The sequence below is a fragment of the Medicago truncatula genome, chromosome 4 (assembly GCF_003473485.1).
Source record: "Medicago truncatula cultivar Jemalong A17 chromosome 4, MtrunA17r5.0-ANR, whole genome shotgun sequence".
NCBI classification, from domain to species: domain Eukaryota; kingdom Viridiplantae; phylum Streptophyta; class Magnoliopsida; order Fabales; family Fabaceae; genus Medicago; species Medicago truncatula.
In genome coordinates this window covers 1,345,617-1,367,561 of record NC_053045.1, presented here as the reverse complement: position 1 = coordinate 1,367,561, position 21,945 = coordinate 1,345,617, and the positions used below count along the sequence as shown (strand labels likewise).

At 31.8% G+C, this 21,945-nt stretch overlaps 3 protein-coding genes across 3 annotated transcripts; all 3 read left to right on the top strand.

Annotated features, from left to right (window-relative positions):
- Nucleotides 1-1,173: 1,173 nt before the first annotated feature.
- Nucleotides 1,174-1,808, top strand: LOC25491202 (high mobility group protein B3-like). Its single transcript, XM_039833606.1, has 3 exons — nucleotides 1,174-1,412; nucleotides 1,485-1,575; nucleotides 1,668-1,808. The coding sequence occupies exons 1-3, from the start codon at nucleotides 1,303-1,305 to the stop codon at nucleotides 1,806-1,808; spliced, it is 342 nt and encodes a 113-aa protein (XP_039689540.1). The 5' UTR covers nucleotides 1,174-1,302.
- A 3,966-nt stretch (nucleotides 1,809-5,774) lies between these two features.
- On the top strand, nucleotides 5,775-6,735 carry LOC25491201 (keratin, type I cytoskeletal 10). The gene is made up of 2 exons (XM_013599082.3): nucleotides 5,775-6,011; nucleotides 6,109-6,735. The coding sequence occupies exons 1-2, from the start codon at nucleotides 5,891-5,893 to the stop codon at nucleotides 6,465-6,467; spliced, it is 480 nt and encodes a 159-aa protein (XP_013454536.1). The 5' UTR covers nucleotides 5,775-5,890; the 3' UTR covers nucleotides 6,468-6,735.
- A 10,931-nt stretch (nucleotides 6,736-17,666) lies between these two features.
- Nucleotides 17,667-21,649, top strand: LOC25491198 (uncharacterized). The gene is made up of 2 exons (XM_039833369.1): nucleotides 17,667-20,717; nucleotides 21,111-21,649. The coding sequence occupies exons 1-2, from the start codon at nucleotides 20,579-20,581 to the stop codon at nucleotides 21,446-21,448; spliced, it is 477 nt and encodes a 158-aa protein (XP_039689303.1). The 5' UTR covers nucleotides 17,667-20,578; the 3' UTR covers nucleotides 21,449-21,649.
- The last annotated feature ends 296 nt before the right edge of the window (nucleotides 21,650-21,945 follow it).

Below are 21,945 nucleotides of genomic sequence, written 5' to 3'. Positions count from 1 at the left end.
ATGCAATTTAGCATAGCAAAAATTGGTTATGAATCACTTAGCAATATATTTTAGCATAATGCAACCCTTCAGTGTGTATGAGAAAATATCTTATTAGTTGTGGCTGAGTCAAAACATTGAAGTTTTGGATAGCGTAGCAATATAGCCTCTCAATTTCTGCATCTATGTTGTTCATAGTTCATAGTTTGTTTCCCAATCTATTTTGGTTGTGTTGGATTATGCCATTAATTCCTTCGGTTCCTTTTCTGTGTAACTACTGCTCTATCATATTCTTGCTGCCGTTTGGTCTTTTGCCAGGTTAACCATCGGAGTTTTACTTTGCAATTTTGACGGGTTAACCATCGAAGTTTTACTCGGCTGTTCTGAAATAGTTTTAGATATAGTAATGAATTGTTCTAGATTTAGTTTATGGTATTAAGCTTTGTTACTAACAAACGATCTTTATATATGACTACAATGCAGAGGCAGAAAGCATCTATAAGGATGGATAAGAGCTGGTTACATGATAAGAGATCTTCAATAAGGTACTTGTATAGCTTGCATAATTTTCTTGATTTTTCATTTCGTACTGTAGCTGAAGGGAATGAAATATTGTGTCCATGTAAGAACTATAAGAATTGTAGTTGGGACAATCGAGAGGATGTGTTTGAGCATTTGTTTTGTGACGGATTTGATGCAAGTTATAAGAAATGGATTTTTCATGGAGAGGGACTATCTTCAAGAAAGTCAGTTTGGCAATCAGTTGTTTGAAGAGCCAATAGTTATTGATGATAAAAATGTTGGTTGGTTTAGAAATGATGTACCTGGAACAACTGTTGATGCTTGTGTTGTAGCACCTAAATCATGAATACATGAGCCATGTTGTAGCACCTAAGCCATGATGATACTTGTGTTGTACTTATATATATATATATATATATATATATATATATATATATATATATATATATATATATATTTGTTGGATCTCAAATATCATTGACTTTTTATTTTCAGTCAGAGCTTGAGGATTTTCTATCTTTACTTCCAAATGCATCAGAACAAATCTCATCTCGAGACGATATACTGTCCCAAGTCTTGGGAAAAGACAGACATGGTTATGTGCGCACCTATGGAAAAGGTGTTGTAGCTTCTGACGTATTTTTTTAATGTTTTTTTGCTTATTGTAGAAATTCAACCTGTGGACAACCTCGCTGAAGTGAAACCGAAGAAAATTGCATCATGTCCAAGTGGCTCAAAGCCTGAAGTCCTTGAAGTGCAACAGGAGAAACCACGCATTTTAGGAAATAAGCATAAGGTCTCATGGGGCAAAAATTATATAACAAGTCAAAAGAACGCAAGGCCAAAAAAATCAAAGTTGAGAAGGATCATGATATGCTTGAGAATCCGCCGAGTTCTTTTTCTCTATTATGGTAAATCTTCTTTGTTTAATATATTTTTTAGTTTTGCGTTATTTATTATTAAGTTAAAAATGTATATTTCAGGGATAAGTTTGGCAAAAATTTTAAAGAAGTAAATCAAAATTCTGGTGTTAATAAAATGGCTGTTAAAGCATGGAACTCCATGAGTAATGAAGTAAGTCCTCTAGTATATAACAACACATGCAATGCAATATGATCAACTTAAGTAATATTTGTCTTTTAAAATTGATTATATTATTTAATCAGGATAAACAACATTATTTGGATAAAGCAGCTAAGCGCAAGGCAAAACATGAGAAACTTAAGAAAAAAGGTACTATGTTTATCCCAAATTTAATTGATTTTGTGTTATTGAACTCAATTTCTAATAATATTCTTATTGTATGAATTATCCTTGCTTATTCTTTTGGTGTGTTTGATTGAATAGGCTGACCTCGGGATTGGTGGAATGCTTCATATTATAAGGTCTGATTTCTGAACATTGTTTGATGAATTCTTGTGATTCCTCCTTTTGCCTGAGTTTCAGAGTCGTTTGAATTTTCCGTGTTCTGCCTCTGTTTATGTGTTACTTAGATTTTTTAATTGAGCTATCTGAAATGCATTCATTTGACTGTGCTCTGGTTTTCTTGAGGCTTCTTTTGATTTGGAAATTCACAATCATATAGATGTTATTGGTTGTATTGGAGTTCCTTGCTATTGACTTGTTTCAGCAATGGTTAATAATATATACGATATGGAATTATGCATTTTTGGTTATTAAAGTTTCTTGTGGATTACTACATGGCTATGAAAAATTGGACATTCATCCTTGTTTTGTTGGATTGCATTATATTGTTTAAGAACTGATATGTTTTAAGAACTTTTGATATCAACTAGCATGCATTATATTGTTTATTTTGGCAGGACAAAAATGGAAGGCTGATAATATGGTTGGATGAATAGGAACAATGAAGTGGGATATTTTATAGAGTACATGATATATTGGATGAAAACTTGTAATCATTTTAGTATGACATTCAAATTATGTTGCATAGTTCTAATTGTGTTGCATATTTCATTTTCATTATGCAAGAATAAGAACAGTGAAGGGGGAAATTGTAGAGTATGTAATTCAAACTTGTTATTAAAACTTGTATCTAATATTGGTTAATTCAAATATGAATGAAGTTTAAGCGAAGACAAATTTGGTAGATTCAAAAAAAATTAGTCTAGACAATTTTGCGACACTTTTTACAACTTCTCAAAAATTATAAATGTAACACTTTTTTATTGTTACTAGTGATACAAAAAGTGTTACAATAATGTAACATTTGAGACACTTTTTAATTGTTACAGATAATATTATAAACTGTAACTAAAACTCTTTAGTAACACGGACTTTATCTAACAATTGTTTGAGTGTTGCAAAATTTAATTAGTAACATTTTTCTTAATTTAGTTACAATTTTCAAGTGTTGCTAAATGTCATTATTGTAGTAGTGATAATCGTGATCGTTCATTAAAAAATCAAAACATGAATATTGATGGATTATATTTATTTACTGAACTAAACATCTTAAGAGAAGTTATACAAGTAAAAAATGATACACCCAATCGACATACTTAATTATGTAATATGTAAAAAATAATGTTATAACAGTGCTTATGTGGAACATAGTTTATCAAAATTCAAATTAATAAATCTTATATAATATCAATAATTTCTCAACAAAGATTAAATGTGTTGGTTTTCTCATCCATTAAAAAAGAAGTTAATCAACTATGATAATTTAATAAACGACTTTGAATCTCGGACACCAAAATAATAAAATTTACATACATTTCTTTTATAAAAAAAATATTAATTTTTTAAAGGCCTCATTCATATAGTTCACTTTAGGCCTCAATATATTGGTTGAGACGGTTTGATTCATTCTATAAAAAAATATTAATTTTATAAATACCTCATTCATATAGTTCATTTTAGGCCTCAATATTGGTAGAGACAGTTTGATTCATTTTTTTACATATGTTTATATGGTGTTGGTTTTGGATTTTTAAATTGTTGTATTTAAATTTTCAAAGTCTATTTTGAAAATGAATTTTTATTTATCGAAGTTGTTACTAGGTTGAGTCGCGATCAGATCACTCTCTTTAAGACGTTTCATGACACTATCCAAAATTGTGCAAGACTAACTATCAATCACGCCGCCCTCCAGTATAAAACAAGCACAACTACCTGTGCAACTGATTGCGGGAATGTGGCTAATCGTTCGAGAATTACACCTTCAGTATGGTACTAAAATCACTCTTTATTAATCGTTCGAGAATTACACGTCCAATATTGTACGAAGACCACTCTTATTTTACTATTGAAACCAATCTATTATGTTTCTATGACCACTCCACTGTTGTGACCATTCAAATATGGTGTTACCATCAATCTTAATTCTGAAGGGACGTTATTATTCTTCAAAAGAGACTATATGATCTTAAAAGTACTCTTTATTACGAAGGTACATAAATTATCAAAGGGACTATGCTCTTAAGATCATTCTTAATTCCGAAGGGACATTATATCTTTATGGTTCTAAGAACACTCTTAATTCCAAATGGATAGAAAAAAGGAGATGAAGAGAAGAAAGGTTCGTCAACACAAACCAAAAAGGAAGAATAGAAGAAAAAGATTTGAAGTTTCAGAAGTCATTTTTGGTGTGTGGAATGAAACTCTCTATTTATAGAGAAAATTCACAAGTACTTTGTGAGACACTTTGGGAACAAGTGATTCACATATTAGATTGGTACAAAAATATCTCAAATTGAGTAAAAAATATATTATATTGAGTACCATAATATATATTATATTGAGTACAAAAATATATTATATTGAGCACACCGAAATATTTTAGATTGAGTATTAAAATATATTAGATTTCATACCAAAATATTTCAGATTATGCATCAAAATATTTCAAATAACGTTCCAAAATATTTTAGCAAAACTTGGGAATTAAGAAAACACTTTCTAATAATAGTAAAATTAATTATTTAATTTAACATTTACAATTAATAAAATATATAAAAAAAAATTCCCTAGTGCTTACGTTGTCAAGTTTAATTTTGTACTTCATTAAAGAGGTACACCCCCACTATATACTAATGTGTGTGATCTATCCTATATGAAACTTCCATTTTTTTTTATTCACACAACACTAATTCTATCTAATGTGAGACATTGTGTTTAATCTTTCACTCTCAATTTCCACACATGTTCCAACATATGAAAATCAAGTGTGTTCCAATAACCCTATAGTTCTAAATAGATCAGATGTATATTTTTGTAAAAAATCATTTGCAAGAGAATTTCACATGCATAAATATCATCAATATTGGCTGTAGTTGAAACAGATCAGAATTCATTGCTTTACGATAATATACCAAAGAAAAAAGAAAAATGTCATTTTCTGTGCTGAGTTGAGCATGTGACTAAGCCGGAATGACTTATTTCCATTTTCTTCTAATGACAAAAATGTCTTTATAAGTATCCGTGACCATGTGTTGATGTTTGGCCTCATTTAGTATATTATAGAATATATATAGATATATAGATTATTTAAAGATGATTTTGACGTGAGAGGTTGTTAATTGCTTGCTAAATATATAGTGGGAGTATAGGTTATTAAGTCGACAATGGAAACACTCTTAAACAATGAGGAATTTAGATTTACGGGTGATTGGAGTAAATTATGGAATTTAAGAAACATATCTCATAATTTAAGACTGATATGTGTTTATAAGCTAAAATTAGTCTTGATTTCTAAACAATGTTAAACTTTTCTGTTTACCGGAACAGTAGCCCTGTCGAAGTTAAGGGGCTAAAGCTCCAGTGAGGTCTCGAGCATGGCTCGGGGCTCCTAACTGACGCCCTAATGTTCTCCCGATATTGTTTGTAAGTCCTCTTGATTTTGTTTTGAGTAAAAGATGCCTCGGTGTGTTGAAAAGAGTGTATGTTTATAAATTATGCTTAGCATCAATCACAGTTGATATATGATATATATTGTTTTGAGTTTTGCTAACGAGTGTTCTTAAACACGTTTTAAGGGTTTTAAATAAAAAAATGACTGCAATGTATTTATTTAAAAAGTTAAACATTTCAATGCATTGAATACACTTATTTTCATAAAAACTTAGTTAAAGAGTATCCTTGTAACAATCATCAGCATTTCTCTATTGTCTCCTTTAAAAAAAGAGCCAAAATCCATCGTTGTTGTAGGTTGTCAATGGACCATTTTTTAGGGGTCCATTACATGAGATGCCCCCACTATTCCATATTTGAGATTTTTGTTTCCCTAAACTACGTTTCCCCCACTCTTCAGTCCTTCCTCACCCTTTATATAATAATTTCCATTACTCTATACCAATTATTATAACTCAAAATCTATTTTGCAGACTCCATATATAGTTGAAAGCAAACAAGAGATATCTCAAATATGAAGGTAATATTTTTTGTATTGTTCATACTGATCATCTCAAATGCTCAATCCATTATTTCAAATGAAGAGGAAGGCAGAAGCATAATCCAGATTAACGAAGAAGCACATGAGTTTAATGGTACAATTTCCTTACCTTTTCAAACAAGTAAAAACTTAGTTAACGTTTTTTTTTATTTAGATATTGGTTTTATAATTGAGTTATTCAACGATGATAGGAAATTTATATGGAAATGGTAACATAGAAGTCTCCACAAGGTTGAACAGCAAAAATGTGATTGTAGCGAGTAAAAATGAACATGAACATAAACATGAACTTTCTGATGCCATAAGTTTTTCGACGGGAGGAGGTGGAAGGGGAGGAGGTGCAAGTGAAGGAGGTGGAATGGGAGGGGGAGGAGGAGTGGCAGGTGGAGCGGCCGGTGGAATTATCGGCGGTGGAATTGTAGGCGGCACAGTTGCCAATGGCGGTCACAATGGTGGGCACAATGGTACTCATAATTCTGCAACAACATTATCTGCAGTGCCTCATTTTTGTGTCTCAACATTGATTTTATGTATGAGCTTTTGGCTTTAGACCTAGGAAACACGGATATGGACACAAACACGACACGTGTTTGACACCAGAACACGTATAATCCGAGAAGTGTCTGAGCTTCATAGCTTTAGACACATTGTTTCACTTCCACTGTGGTCTACATTAATCCTCACTTTGTCTTTATTGCTACTAAATACTATATATTTTGGCCACAATTAGTCTCATGTTTTCTTGTTGATTAGTTTGTGTCGTCTGTATTCTGTAAATCTCATCCATAAATATCATTTGGAAATGTAGTATGAATATATACATGTCTGAATCTTTGCATGTTGCTCAGAAGAAGAAAAAAAACCTAGAACACTGTCATTGAAAAATAGTACTCTAACTAAGGCTTACATGATGCAAACATGTAAATGTTGAACTAGTGAATTGTGAGGTTGAAATTCTAGAGAGAACCTTTGGGTATTTATAAAGAAGCAGAAACAAGCTAATTTTACTTTCTTTTGATAAAGATAAACTATTTCATAGGAACTCCACCATCCTTAATATACTACAAATTTTTTTCAAGTTTGATATATAAAAATGATTGAACTAGTTGCATGGAAGTAGGATTGCTCAAAGGGTCGGATTGATATCGGTATATTTTGGCAAAACAAGTTATCAATACCAATCAACTGTTATAAGTGGCGGAGCTAGGAATTTTATCGAGTCTGTGCTAAATTTTGATCACAAATTCACATGCTACATAATATATAAATAGTTATAAATCAAAATAAAAGAGGCTCGGCATTTTGTCGATAAAAATACAATTTGAAATAAGAGAGATGAAACATAACTTGTCAATAGTGTTTTAAAGAAAATTAGGAGGTAAATACTCTTTCCGAGACCTCTTTGCAATGAATGTTCGAATAATGATGACTTGAATATCTTCCACTCGATGTAACCTATCATCAAATCATTAAACCAAACATCGTGTACTTTCAACTTTTGTTATTATGGTGTGGGAGACAAATTTTCTCAAAAATAAATTATCTAAAGATATATAAGGACTAATGGGTAATTTCATCTCCACATATGCACATAGAATAGAACTTCAAATACACATTCACTATCTTCTCAGGAGAAATAAAACAAAAAAGTTAGTATATTTATAAAAACCAAAAAACATGTTTAACCCTTTTTTTAATGTTTTAGATATAACTTATTTTATATTTATTTTTAAATTAAGATATCATTAGTATTATTTTTTTTGACAAAATTAGTATTTATAAGTTATATTTTTGTTTAGAATATTTAAGGATTTATTTTTTATTTAAATATATATATATTTTAATAATATGTTTATATTTTTGTTTAGAATATTTTTATGATTTGTTCTTTTTATTTAAATATATATATTTTAAACATGTATTTATAATTTTGTTTAGAATATTTTTATGATTTGTTCTTTTTATTTAAATATATGTTTTAAAAAAATGTTTTGCATTGCAATTTTTCTCTCTCTATATATATATAGAGCCATGAATAAAAGTTTAGAGAAACTTCCCTATACAAAAATATATCTCAAATAATTTCGACTCTACAAACAAAAAAACCACATCAAGCTATGAAGGTGATATTTCTTGGATTGGTTCTACTGCTCGCTTCATGTTCTCAAGCCATAGCAAACAAAGATGACGATTTCATCATGAATTTCACTTCAAAGGAAAGAAGCCTAATCCACAGCAATGAACCACAAGCACATGAGCTTAATGGTACTATTTCTCTACCTTTTTAACAAGCACAAACTTTATCATTGTTTCCAACCCCACTTAACATGAGCATGCATGGATCTCCAATTTATGCGGACTTTAAATATTTTGTTATATGGTTGATAGACCCAAACATATATACATACTATTTATTACATAATTTCATCTATCCAAGCAAGTATCGTAAACCCTTTTTTTTTTTTTGCTTTCCATTACAAAAATAACAGTATATAATTTTGATGTTTTTTTTTTTTTTATTTCGGTATCCAATAAAAGACCTATTAATTTAAGGGGTTCAACCGGGTGAAATTTAAAGTCAAAGCAATGGACTAGCCTACCTAGGAATAAGGGAGAATGGAACATGAGACCTTGAGAAGTACACATTTTAATGTTTCAATTCAACATCATTAGGACAACCCAAGTAGGTTGTCATATACTCCATCCGTTCCTTTTTAATTGTCACTTTTGCAGATTTTTTTTGTTTCTTATTAACTATCACTTTCAAATTTCAATGCAACATTAAATGTTGTTTTGCCTTTATTACCCTTGATTATTTATTGTAGAGAGAGAAATATATGAAATGAGATATTAAATGATGAAGGTAATTATTATAGAAAAAATATGAATTGTTGCATCAAAAGTAGTAAAAAGTATTTATTATCTTGGTTTGTGTAAAAAACTCAAAAGTGACAATTAAAAAGGAACGGATGGAGTATTATATGGGTCATGATAAAGGTGGCTAAAAAGGGAAATTAAAAGATTACTTTTGTATTGGAAAAATTAACTTTTAAGCTTTTAATATATTAAATGCACAATTTCTAAAATAAAAATCTATGTTTAATTTCTAAACTTATGCCTCAAAGGTACAAGTTAGCATTTTTCATAATTTAAATTTAAGAAAACTTTTTTTGGTATAAATATTTAATTAAACTTTATACATACAACTATATTATACACGTATTTGAGAAGAACTATATTATACATGTTAAGGATTTTACTAATAAAAATTATTTTTAAATTTTTTGAGAAATAAGTTGACACAATTTCTAAAATAGAATTTTTTGAGAAAGTATATTTTATTTTATTTTTTTCTCAAAAGAAATATTGTGATTTAGCTTTATATACTATTTATTATTAAAAAAAAGAAAACCCTAGCTAGTCCAATTAATTTCTAGATTCGGAAATGTTTGTAATCATTGTTTTTTTATTTCAATTTTTCTTTTAAGATTGTGTTATTCAAATGATAGGAAACTTGCAATTTAATGGAAGCATTGAGGTCTCTACAAGATTTAACCACAAAGTTGTGCTTTTGGAAAGTCAAAATGAGCACAAAGATGAATTATCTGATACTACAAGAAAAGTGAGAGGTGGAAAGAGAGGAGGAAGAGGCAAAGGAAGGTCAAGTGGAAACACTCATTATTATCACCACCACAATCACACTGCTAACTCTGCTTCTGCAACAACAGTTTCTGCAAGGACTCATTTTGGTGTCTCAACATTTTTCTTATGCATGAGCTTTTGGCTTTAATCACATTATTTCACTTCCATTAATTAAGTATCATGTTTTTTTATTCATTTTTATGACAATACTTTTATAAGTATCATGTTTAGTTGCTTCTGATTATGCCAAGTCTTTACTATGTATATTTTTGCCACAATTAATTTCAAAGTTGGAAATTTATGAAGTATCAATGGATGGATGTATGAATCTTTTTTGCACGTTGCTACTACTTCATCAGCGGTGAATTTTTTTTTTTGTGGTCGAGGTTTGAACTTCAAATTTTACATATATTATACATTGTCTCTACCAACTTAATTAAAACTCACAAGGACTCATTAGCGATGAATTAATGAATGAAAAACAAGCTAAGCTTATATATTATTTCTTTTGGAAAGATAAACTATTTTATCAATGTTAAATCTTTTTACTATATATTGTAGGAGCTAAATTATAGAAATTTAAATAAAATCATGTTTATTAAAACAAAAACAATATGAAGATAATCAAACTAGTTGCATAAGTAGTAGTAGGAGTGTTCATAGAAGGGGTAGAGTTGTTACTCAAACCAATCAAATATTCTTAGTTTAGGTTGAGTTGAAAATCCGTATTTTTTCCTATCAAACCCTAACAATTGCAACCTATTGATGAGCAGGTTACTTCTGTTGGATCATAGAACACTAGTTTTTGAAATTTTATTTTGAAGAAAAAAAAAATGAATGTCATTTAATTTATGAAAAATCAACAATTAGGATAAATTTAAATTCTACGATATAAAATTTCATCACTTAAACTAAATTGAAAGAAATTTAAATCAACGGATAAAAGTCTCAAACTACATTATCAAAAATAAAAGTTCACAATATTTTTGAATTGATCGAATTCATGAGTTCATAAATTTGTTATCCATACCAAACTACTCCGAATTTGTTTGGGTTGAACTAAAACTTAAGCATCTTTGACAAAAATACAAGTTGAATTAGTTTGATTCGTTGAGTTAAATGGGTTGAATTAGGCCCTAAACACCCCCTAATGGAGATGTATTTTGTGTTAAACATTGGCGCGTGCCAGAACACTTGATGTACCTAAATAATTTGCAAAAAAGGTTGATGGAAGATCAAAACATAGTTGAATTGAAAATGATAGTCCCGATAAGTAACATACTCTTTTTTAACAAAAACTCAAAAAACGACTATCAATAGTATCATTTTTTTTTTTAAACTTAAACGACTTATGTGGGAGAAAAACTACTTAACGAGTACCGTGATGCACGCGTTAACATTTCCCATATAATATTAACAATTGATTTATTTATCAACTATGTAAATTATATACTTTATTCTCTAAATAAATAGTTGCGTATTTTTGTTTCTTTGAATGATCTTTATTTTAATTAGTTTCATGTTTTCTACAATTTTTTTGAATTTTTCAATTAATAATTTTTGTTTTTGAAAAAATTGTCCAAAAAGTTCTCAAAGTGGAATCATAAGCCTTCTAAAATCAACCTTGAACATAATTAGCTCATTTTTCAATTTCTTAGCATCATCCACCACCTCATTGGCAATAACAATAACGTCTAAAATTTGTCTACTCTTTATAAAGGTCGATTGAGCTTCAGAAATGACTAGGGATGTCAATGGGTACTCATAGTATGATACCCGTCCCCACCCCGTTGGATAAATATGTTACCCGTGCCCGTCCCGCATCCTCGTGGGTACCCGCTATGCGGGTACACATGGGTATTGAGGTATCCATGGATTTTTTAATTTATTTATTTTTTTGTACAAATAATAACTTTTTTTAATTACCAAAAAACTTCAATTTTTAAACATCCATACATAATCCATTCAAAATTTCATAAACCATATATAATCCATAGAAAATTCATGATTCTTACATAATCCATATGATATGTTTTATGATATGAATGAAGTGGAAACATTAAACTTAATAAGATGAATTAAAAAAAATTTAAATTAAAAATAGGTTATTAACGAGGAATCTTAGGTGGGCAGCAAAATTTCCTTCAATAAGGTAACAACTTTAAGTAATAGGATAAGATATATAAGGATATTCTAGTAATTTACTTAATTTATTATCGGGTATGGGTACCGTGGGTATGGATACAAATCAAATATATGTTCGTGTCCATATAATAATGGGTAGTCAAATACCCGTTTATTATACCTGTGGATATCCGTTTAGCTACCCGTCCCGTGTCGGTGACGGATTTTACCCACGGGTACTCGTGGGTATGAGTATGTTTGCCACTCCTAGAAATGACACTATCAATGAATAATCGGAGTCTATTTTCCAGAACTTTTGCCAAAATTTATATGTATAACTGATAAGGGAGATTGGGCGAAACTTTGATTGCTTATGAGGACTGCCCACCTTGGAAATCAAGGCTATGAAAGTGCAGCTAGAACTACAAACCAATTTACTGTTAAAGTGGAATTCATTAAGGAAACACATAAAGTCAAATATTAAGTCCTCCCAAATATTCTTTATGAACCCAAAGTTTACACCATCTGAACCTAGGATATTGTAACTATCACAATCCCAGACTCCCCGCTTGACCTCTTGTGTAAAAAGACCTCTTATTTTTTCACAATCTAAATTTTTTTAAAATTCTAAGTATAGTTAGACTAGACCCATTTAATAGCTGGCACATTGTCCCCTACATGATAGTTGTTGATTGAGCACTTTTGCCACGTGGTGCTGAATTGTATGTTCTCTTAATTTAAATTTAAATTTTTTAAACAATTATTTTCTAACTTTTTAATTTGTTTTCCAAATTAATGGATTTGCTGTATCGTGCAAAAAATTGCAGTCAGAAAGAGTCAGGTAGATGCAATCCTTGTTAATCATTCATCTAATCAAAGACTACGCTCCACATTCCACTCTATTTTAATAACTATACGCGGCGGCTCATTTTGTCATACCTTGGTCGACATATACAATATCTATCAAGCGTAGAATTTTTCAACCAAAAAGGAAAGAGTATAGATTTCTTCTCCTTTCTTAATCTGAAATTGCATGGACACATTCATTCAACAATCTTCTTATATATATATATATTACTTTTCCCACACCCTTTAATTCATCAAACATAACTATTAAGCTCTTTCCAAACAATCTCAAATCCCAATTCTTTGCAAACACTAACATGAAGCTTATGCTTCTTTCAACTTTCCTTCTCATCATTTCAACAGCTCTAGCCAACATATCAAATGAACAAGATTTCAATACCAAACAAGCACATGAACTTAATGGAAATGGAAACATACAAGTCTCTACTAGGTTGAACCGCGGAGTTGTGATGATGGAAAGTAATGAACACAAACATGAACTATCTGTTACCATAAGAAAAGGAGGAGGAATAGGCAGAGGAATAGGCAGAGGAGTGGGTGGTGGAGTTATCGGTGCTGGAGTTATCGGCGGGTCAACCACCTATGACAGGAGTCATCACTCCAATAGTTCTGCATCATCATTATCTGCAGGGCCTTATGTTTGTGTCTCAACATTTATTTTATGTTTGAGCTTTTGGTTATAATCATATTGTTTCACTTCCACTAGTTTAGTATCGTGTTATGTAGCTTTTGTATAGGCCTAGCATTAAAAACATGTTTGCTTGTCTCTGTTTGAGTGTCATCCATAGTATGATGTCGAAATGTAGTGTGATTAGATGTATAAATATATCTGTAAATTAAGAGTATATATGTCAAAACACAACAAAGGATAAAGTAAAATGATGAGAATCACAAACTTTTGGATTAAGTTTCAAGTTAAAAAATTCAAAAAATATTTAATACAGAGCGACATAGATCAACATCAACTAGCAAAACGTGACGAAAAAGATACCCAAATCGAAAACAGAAAGCAAAACCTCCTCCCAAGTTCAATCGGGTCAAGAATAAAGCAAATCTGAAGAGTAGCAATGACGGACGAGCCACAAACCAACTAAAAGAAACCCAGTCCCAGGAAGAGAGGTTTGTTTTAGAGAAAAAAAATTTATAGAGAGAAGGTTCACTTAACTTCATTCTTGATATTTTATGATTTTTTAATTTCTTTTTAAATTAATAGATTTGCCACATCAATGTCACCTGGATAAAGTTGCACAATCAACAACTTTCATGTAGGCACAATCTTGCCAAATCTAACATTTTTAAACGTGGGTAAATGGGATGTCTCAGGTTCAAAAGTCGATCCTTATATATATATATATATATATATATATATATATTATACTCCCTTCGGTCATTAACTTTTTAGATTCATTGTGTAAGTGATGTATCTGGTCTATATTTATAACAAAATACATCAATTATTCAATGAATCTAAAAATTCAATTGTTTATTCTAATAATGACCGGAAGGAGTATAATATTTTTACCAGCTAAGTCAGCATCACCAGGACTTTCCACTTTTTTAGACGAATTAATAAGGGAGCGGTGTTGTGTTATTTGAACAATTATTTTATTCGCAACTTATGTGACAACCATAGATTTACAAAGAAAAAGTAAGTATTGACACGAAAACCAAAACAATAGAGAAATAAAATAAAGGCTTAAATGCACTTTTGGCCCCCCTATGTTTCAAGAAGTTGCGATTTTGGACCCCTAACTAATTGAAATAGAAAACAACCCCCTATGTATTGGATCTTTGGCAGTTTTGGCCCCTTAACTAATTGAAATACAAAATAGCCTCCTATGTATTGGATCTTTGGCAGTTTTGGCCCCCTAGACCAATTTTGACTCAGTCAACGCTGACGTGGCACTTCAAAGGCGCCACATGTATTGTTTTAATTAAAAATAAAAATAAAAGCCACATATAAATTAAAGAATTAAATAAATGAAAAAAAAACAACAAATGATTAAAAAAATAAAAAAGAAAGAAAAAAAGGAATGAAATTGTGTTCTAAAATCTGATTCTAACTCTTCTTCCTCTCATCTCTCTCTAAAACACTGATTCAATAACCTGCTCCATTGACAAAAGCATGGAAAAGTGGAAAAAGGATGAGTAGCTCAATGCAAGCACGATAATGAAATAATGTCCTATTGAACGAAACGAAAGTTTCGTTTTTATCAAAAGAAAAATGAACATATCACATGCACTTTGACATATATAAAGGGCACAAAACAAGGCAATTATATTAGTTGCATGTTGCTTTTACATAACTTGAATAAGAATTACACCTCCATTGTTCCCTACCAATCCAATAGCCTGATATATTTATCATATAAATTCTTTTTTTCCTCCCTTACTCTGTCGTTTCCTATATGTATATTTATTATAAACTATTCAGTTATTTGTTAATTTGCAGTTATAAATGCAATATTATCAGTGTCAGCATGAATAATGCAAGAATATCTCAATAATCTTTAATAGTATGAATATTTATTCTTGAATTAGTTAAAAAGTGTTTTAAAACTCCTCATCTGAAACACAATAACTCCTACAAGTTACCTTGAATGCATGAATAAGAATTCCCTGTATTATCAATTTGATGATCTACAAATAAAATCAGACCAATCACATAATGTTTACATTATTAAAAGTATAATGATAGTTTCTATTTATATTTCCTGAATGCTACAACTAGTTTACCCGTGTTTGAAAAATTAGAATGCCACTTTACTTCCTCATGTTTCTGGTTACAATTCAAATACGAGAGAGATTCAATCGAAGCAAATCCATGGTGGTGATGAAGCAGTGGCAGAAAACTTCAAGATTTTGGAACAAAGGGTTTTGGAGAGAGGGAATTAGTTTTTTAGAGAGAGATGAGAGGAAGAAAAGGGAGAATCATATTTTGGAACACGATTTCCATCCTTTTTTTCTTTCTTTTTTATTTTTTTAATTATTTGTTGTTTTTTCATTTATTTAATTCTTTAATTTATATGGAGCTTTTTTTATTTATTTTTAATTAAAACAAAACACACGAGTCACGTCAGTGTTGACCGAGTCAAAATTGGTCTAGGGCCAAAACTGTCAAAGCTTCAATACATACGTGGCTGTTTTGTATTTTAATTAGTTAGGGGGCAAAAATCGCAACTTCTTGAACCATAGGGGGTCAAAAGTGCAATTAAGCTTAAAATAAAACATTGATTGTCAAAACGGGCCGGCCCGTATGGGCCGGCCCGTTTAGCCCGAATAAATATAGGGCCTGGGCCTAAAATATTGAGCCCAAATTTTAATAGGGCTTTTTAGCCCGGCCCTTAAAAGCTCGGTACCCGTTAGGGCCAGCTCGAATGGGCCGCGGGTAGCCCGCATAACAAAAAAAAATTTCTATAAATTATATATATTTTTCAAATAATTATTTACTTAGTTGATTATCAAAGTAAAAAACAAAAGTGAAAATTCAATTAATTAACACAAATATAAATGTAATATAAAATTATATTTATTCATTTCGTTATTTATAGTTTTAAAGATCGAATATATAAATATCTATAACCATAACATATCTAATTTATTTAAAATCATTTTTCTCGTCGTTTTAGTTTACGACGTTTGTACGAAAATGTTTACAATTTACTTTTGTGCTAGACATTATTTAAACATATTAAAAATATTATTTATAAAAAAATTATAGTAGTGTTTTATAGTATTTTTTTAAAATAAAAAAATATATAATTTTTAATACGGGCCGGTCCGTTTAGCCCGCGGCCCGTGTAGGGCCGGGCTCGGGTAGTATATTTCAAGCCCGTTTTATCAACCGGGCTTTTTGGGCCGGCCCTCTAAAGCCCGAAGCCCGCTAGGGCCGCCTGTTTTGACAGCTCTACGGTATTAGAGAGAAAGTTGTCACTTACATAAAAATATCATTTCTCGGCCGCTCATTTTGTCATCCCTTTATTGTAGCCTTGGTCATAGTGCACATAGGATACCACCACTTTACCTTACCATATTGAGCGTAGACTTTTTCAACCAAAAAGGAAAGAGTATAGATTTCTTCCCCTTTCTTTCTCTGAAATTGCATGATCCATTTTTTCTTCTTATTTTCTTCTCCCCGTGCATAACTATTACTTTTCCCACACCCTTCATCTTCTTAATTTCTCACCCCCTTTTATTCATCAAACATAACTATTCAACTCTTTCCAAACAATCTGGAAAATTGTTCAAATCCCAATTATTTGCAAAGAATTCCTTTGTCAACCCTAACATGAAGCTTATGCTTCTTGCAACTTTCCTTCTCATCATTTCAAGAGCTCTAGCCATATCAAATGAACAAGATTTCAATTCCAAACAACCACATGAACTTAATGGTACAGTTTCTAACAAGCCCAAACTTAATTTTTCATAAATTTTGTGAAATTGAATGAGATATTTGCTTGAAAATGATGTATCTCTCACCTTACAAGTCAGTTTTGTAGGATTGAGAGCGTATTTGGATTAGCTTATTTGATTTTATCTAGTGTTTTAAACACTTGTGACACTGTTTAGGAGAACTTATGAAAACATCTTATGACATGTTCATAAGTTGTTTTCAGTTTATTTCCATAAGCTCTCTTGGATAGTTTATGAAAGCAGCTTATAGATTATTCAAAAATAATATGACTTTATTTTATATGGTATTATAGAAATAGTTTATTCATAAGCGCTTTTGTTATAAGGCAAAATAAGTTTTTCCCCAAAGAGGGCTTGAGTTAGTCTCAATCCAAATATAATATTGCATAGAAGTCTATCTAAGATATATTGAACCACATGCTATCGGGTTAACCAGGCCATGCCTTGGTTGTCTAGTAGTTTTGTAGGATCGAGTCATAGGATCGGGTCAGACTCAACCCAAATTCTAAGACATTTGTAAGCATGCTTGTTTTTTTCTTCTTTTTTACTTTTTTATACTTGTGCTATTCAATGATAGGAAGCTTAGATGGAAATGGAAACATAGAAGTCTCTACTAGGTTGAACCACAGAGTTGCGATGATGGAAAGTAATGAACACAAACATGAACTATCTGTTACCATAAGAAAAGGAGGAGGTGGGAAGGGAGGAGGGGGAGGAGGAGGAAGGGGAGCAGGAGGAAGGGGAAGAGGAATAGGCAGAGGAGTGGGGGCCGGAGCAGGTGCTGGAATTATCGGTGCTGGAGTTATTGGCGGGTCAACCGCCTATCACGGGAGTCATCGCTCCAATAGTTCTGCACCATCATTATCTGCAGGGCCTTATGTTTGTGTCTCAACATTTCTTTTATGTTTGAGCTTTTGGCTTTAATTACATTGTTTCACTTCCACTAGTTTAGTATCATGTTATGTAGCTTTTGTATAGGCCTACATTAATACTATGTTTAATGTATACGCTGGTCACAATTAAAAACATGTTTGCTTGTTGATTATAGTTTGTGTCCTCTGCCGGAATGCTATCAATTTATAATGTCATCGATGGTATCATTTAGAAATGTAGTGTGATTATATGTATAAATCTCTGCAAATATATGTTAAGTTTGAACGTGTGACTTTTGAGGTTGAAATTCTAGAGAGAACATTTGGTTATTTACTGACAATGTTTACTTTGTTTTGGCAAGATAAACTGTTTTATCTATGTTAAATCTTTTTACTATGCATTCAGCTTGCTGGATTATAAAAATTCAAAGTGAGAAATAAGAATACAAACGAACGAAAACAGGTTGGCCTCCTCAGAACTTTTCACACCATAGGCCTAGGGACTCCACCATCCCCCAAAAAAGAACAACTGCTATTTCCTCGTCTTAGGAACTGGTGCATTTTTCTTTGCTTTTTTGGCAATCTTGCTCTCCTAGTTGCTTCTCATTTTAGCCAGGTTGCACTTGCACTTGCAGGAGTATTGGTTCATAGGACACGCTAGAGAGCTTAAGATCAAAACATAAAGCTCAAAGATAGTTCAAGCTTTGGAAATTCGTTTGAATTTTTTTGTGGTGAACAGTTTTTTAAGCCATTTTCCTAATCCTTTAGTCAATGTTTCAAGCTCTAGCAGTCCATCAACATTTGAAGCACAAATAGAATGGATTCAAGTCTGTTTTAGGAGGATCAACTTACAACATAAATGTGCCTTAAATACAATATGCAACTGTCTCTGTATTCCTCCATAGCAAAATGATGGGGCCATCAATGATATTGGAGAAAGTCATTTGTCCGAACAGTAGAAGTAACAAAGTCATTTGCAGAAAATGAAACTGTGTCACATTTTCCTATTTCACTTTCTGTCAATGAAACAGTCATGAGGTTGGTTAGAGAACAAAGACATCCTTTGGTTACTCTTGACAATAAAGTAGTGCCAAAATGAACTAGTTGCTTCAACAGTTGACATTTATTGCAGAGAATTACAAATACAACTTCAGAACTCATGATCAATAGAGAGTTAGAGGATATTCTCAGTCATGCTTTTATATGTATTTACCCTTCTAGTTTTGATCAATGGCTTGAACCTGAGTTGAGCCTGAAAGACGAAGACGATCAAATAAGTACCAAGCAAAGCAGTCAATAGGGTCTAATATGAAACGAGTCACGACTAATAGATCTGTTGTTTTGTTAACATTAGAAAAGTAGGATAACTCTTGATCATTATTAGTTATATATGTTAGTTAACTATGTTAGTTAGTTCCGTTACTTTATTTTATGTGTTAGTTGAGGGTTAGTTATTGTTAGTTATTCCTTTCCTTACCAATTGATCTATGTTTAAATTTGGAACCTGATATCACTTATTATAATTAACCTTCATTCAGTCAATAGAGTATCATTCATAACTTTCTTTCATCTTGTAATGTTATGGTATTATCACGAGCTCAATTTGAGAGTATCATCTTTATCAACAATGGCAAGAAACAATTCTTCCTTGGGATCTGATGACACTCTATTCACTCAAGAACAGCTCGAGAGCATTGAACAGGTTTGTTTTACTACAGCAGATAAATCAATAGGCAAACATTCTGTTAACAAGTGCAGTTCACATTCTAGACAAACATATTGGATATTATATTTGAACACCAATTAACTTGTTGATGGCCTCTACTATCTCAAAGGATCACATTTTAGTGTAACTAATTATAATGATGCTAGTGTAAACAATGTTAAAGTTAGTACTATACCACAATCTGCTTTGTAGCATTTTAGGATCACATTTTTAGCATTTTTAAAGTTAGTGGAACTGATTTGTCTCTATAATTCAAGTTCTAGAGGGTGCAACATATGCTGTGAATGAATTACCACAATTCATCGCAAAATAAAACGAGTTCAGTAACATGGATCCTGCTGATAAGTGATACCATTACACTAGATTCCATTAATGACAGCAGGCCAACAAATGATAGTGCAAGAAGGTACACGCATGCGAAACACAAACTTTTGGATGAAGTTTCAAGTTTTTTTTGTTGTTGTTATTAGCCTAGTGGCCAACTCACATGGGGAGGGGAAAGTGAGGAGATTTGGGACCAGGATACCACATGAAATGTCCTCGCATCCAAACTACCAGGTTGTAACAACGAGGACATGATGAAGTTTCAAGTTAAAATTAGAAAGGAATAAAAAGAAAGTTTTTGATTAGGAGGAAAGAATTCTCTAGGTTTTCTTGGTTGAAGATTATACAGGTCAAAAACCTCCACAAGACACATAGGATTTTAATAAAAACTCATGAATATCAATGGTGTAAATGTTTTGAAACTTAAGGGACTTACATGGGAAACAAACAAATTGAAAGAAATGCTAAAGTACTTTGGCATGTAACTTAGAGGTCCACATTAGTGCCCCACAGAGATTTCCTCCCCTTATCATAAATGCTATGGACATATAGGGCAAGTCATTTTCTACTCATTCTGTCTCCACTTTCATACTTTTCCTCACCCTCCACGTTTTCTCACCCTTTTGCTTCACACTTAAATCCTAATAGTTTGCAAAGAATCACCACTCCCTTTGCCAACCCCTTAGTTCTAACATGAAGGTAGTATTTCTTGCAACTTTTCTACTGTTCATTTCAGGTGTTGTAGCCATATCAAATGAAGATTTCAATATGAATTTTACTTCAGAAGGCAAAAGCATTATCCAAAGCAATGAACAAGCACATGAGCTTATTGGTAAAATTTCTTTAACTTTTCAAATAAGCACAAACTTAATTTTTCACAAATTTTGTTAATAGTCACATGTTGAATGAGATATGACTAAAATGGAGTTTATAAGTGGGACTGGGGGGAGACATCCTCACCTTACAAGCCGGTTTTACACGGTTGAGTTATGCACATCCCATATTCTAAGATGGTAACAAAACAAGTTCTGTTGATCATCTACTATCGGATCGCTTAGGTTGCACTCCAGATGTCCAATCATGGGTGTGAGGACTGAGGAGACTTCCCTCACTTTATAATCCGATTCTGTAGGATTGAGTTAGACTCAACGTAAATTCTAAGACATTTGTAAGCATAATTTTTTTTTTTCACTTTTGCTTCTATACTTGTGTTAATCAATGATAGGGAACATAGATGGAAATGGAAACAAAGGAGTCTCTACAAGGGTGAATCACAAAGTTGTGTTTATGGAACGTATTAATGAGCACAAACATGAACTATCTGTTACTGTAAGAAAAGGAGGCGGTGGGAAGGGAGGAGGGGGACGAGGAGGAGGATTCGGTATAGGAAGAGGGGCTGGAGCTGCTGCTGGAGTTGTCGTCGGTGGAACTACTGCTGGAGTTGTCGGCGAAGAAAGCATCAATCACGGGCCACGTCATTCTCATAATTCTGCAGCATCATTTTATGCAGGGACTTATTTTTGTTTCTCAACATTTATTTTATGTGTAATCTTTTGGCTTTAATTACCTTGTTTCACTTCCAGTAGTTAAGTATCATGTTATGCCACAATTAAGAACATGTTTGCTTGTTAATTAGTTTGTGTCCTCCACCTTAGTGCTATAATCTCATCCATAATTTTATTAAGAAATGGTAGTATGAATAGATGTATGAATCTTTGCATGTTGCTGGGGTAAAAGAAATAGAACATTGTCTTTGTAATTTAATCTGCAGTTACCATACAAAGAAAGTATAGTTTATCCAAGGGTAGCTAGATCAAATATATAAATGTTAAACTTGTGACTTGTAAGGTTGAAGTTCTAGAGAGAAATTTTAGTTATTTACTGACAATAAAGAAGCAGAAACAGGCTAATTTTTTCTTTCTTTTGGAAAGATAAACTATTTCATCTGTGTTAAGGGTGTGTTTGAATTGACTTATTTGAGCTTATCTACTGACACAAGCTGTTGTTAGGCTATTTGGAGAGCTTATAGAAACAGCTCATGACATGTCAATAAGGTGTTT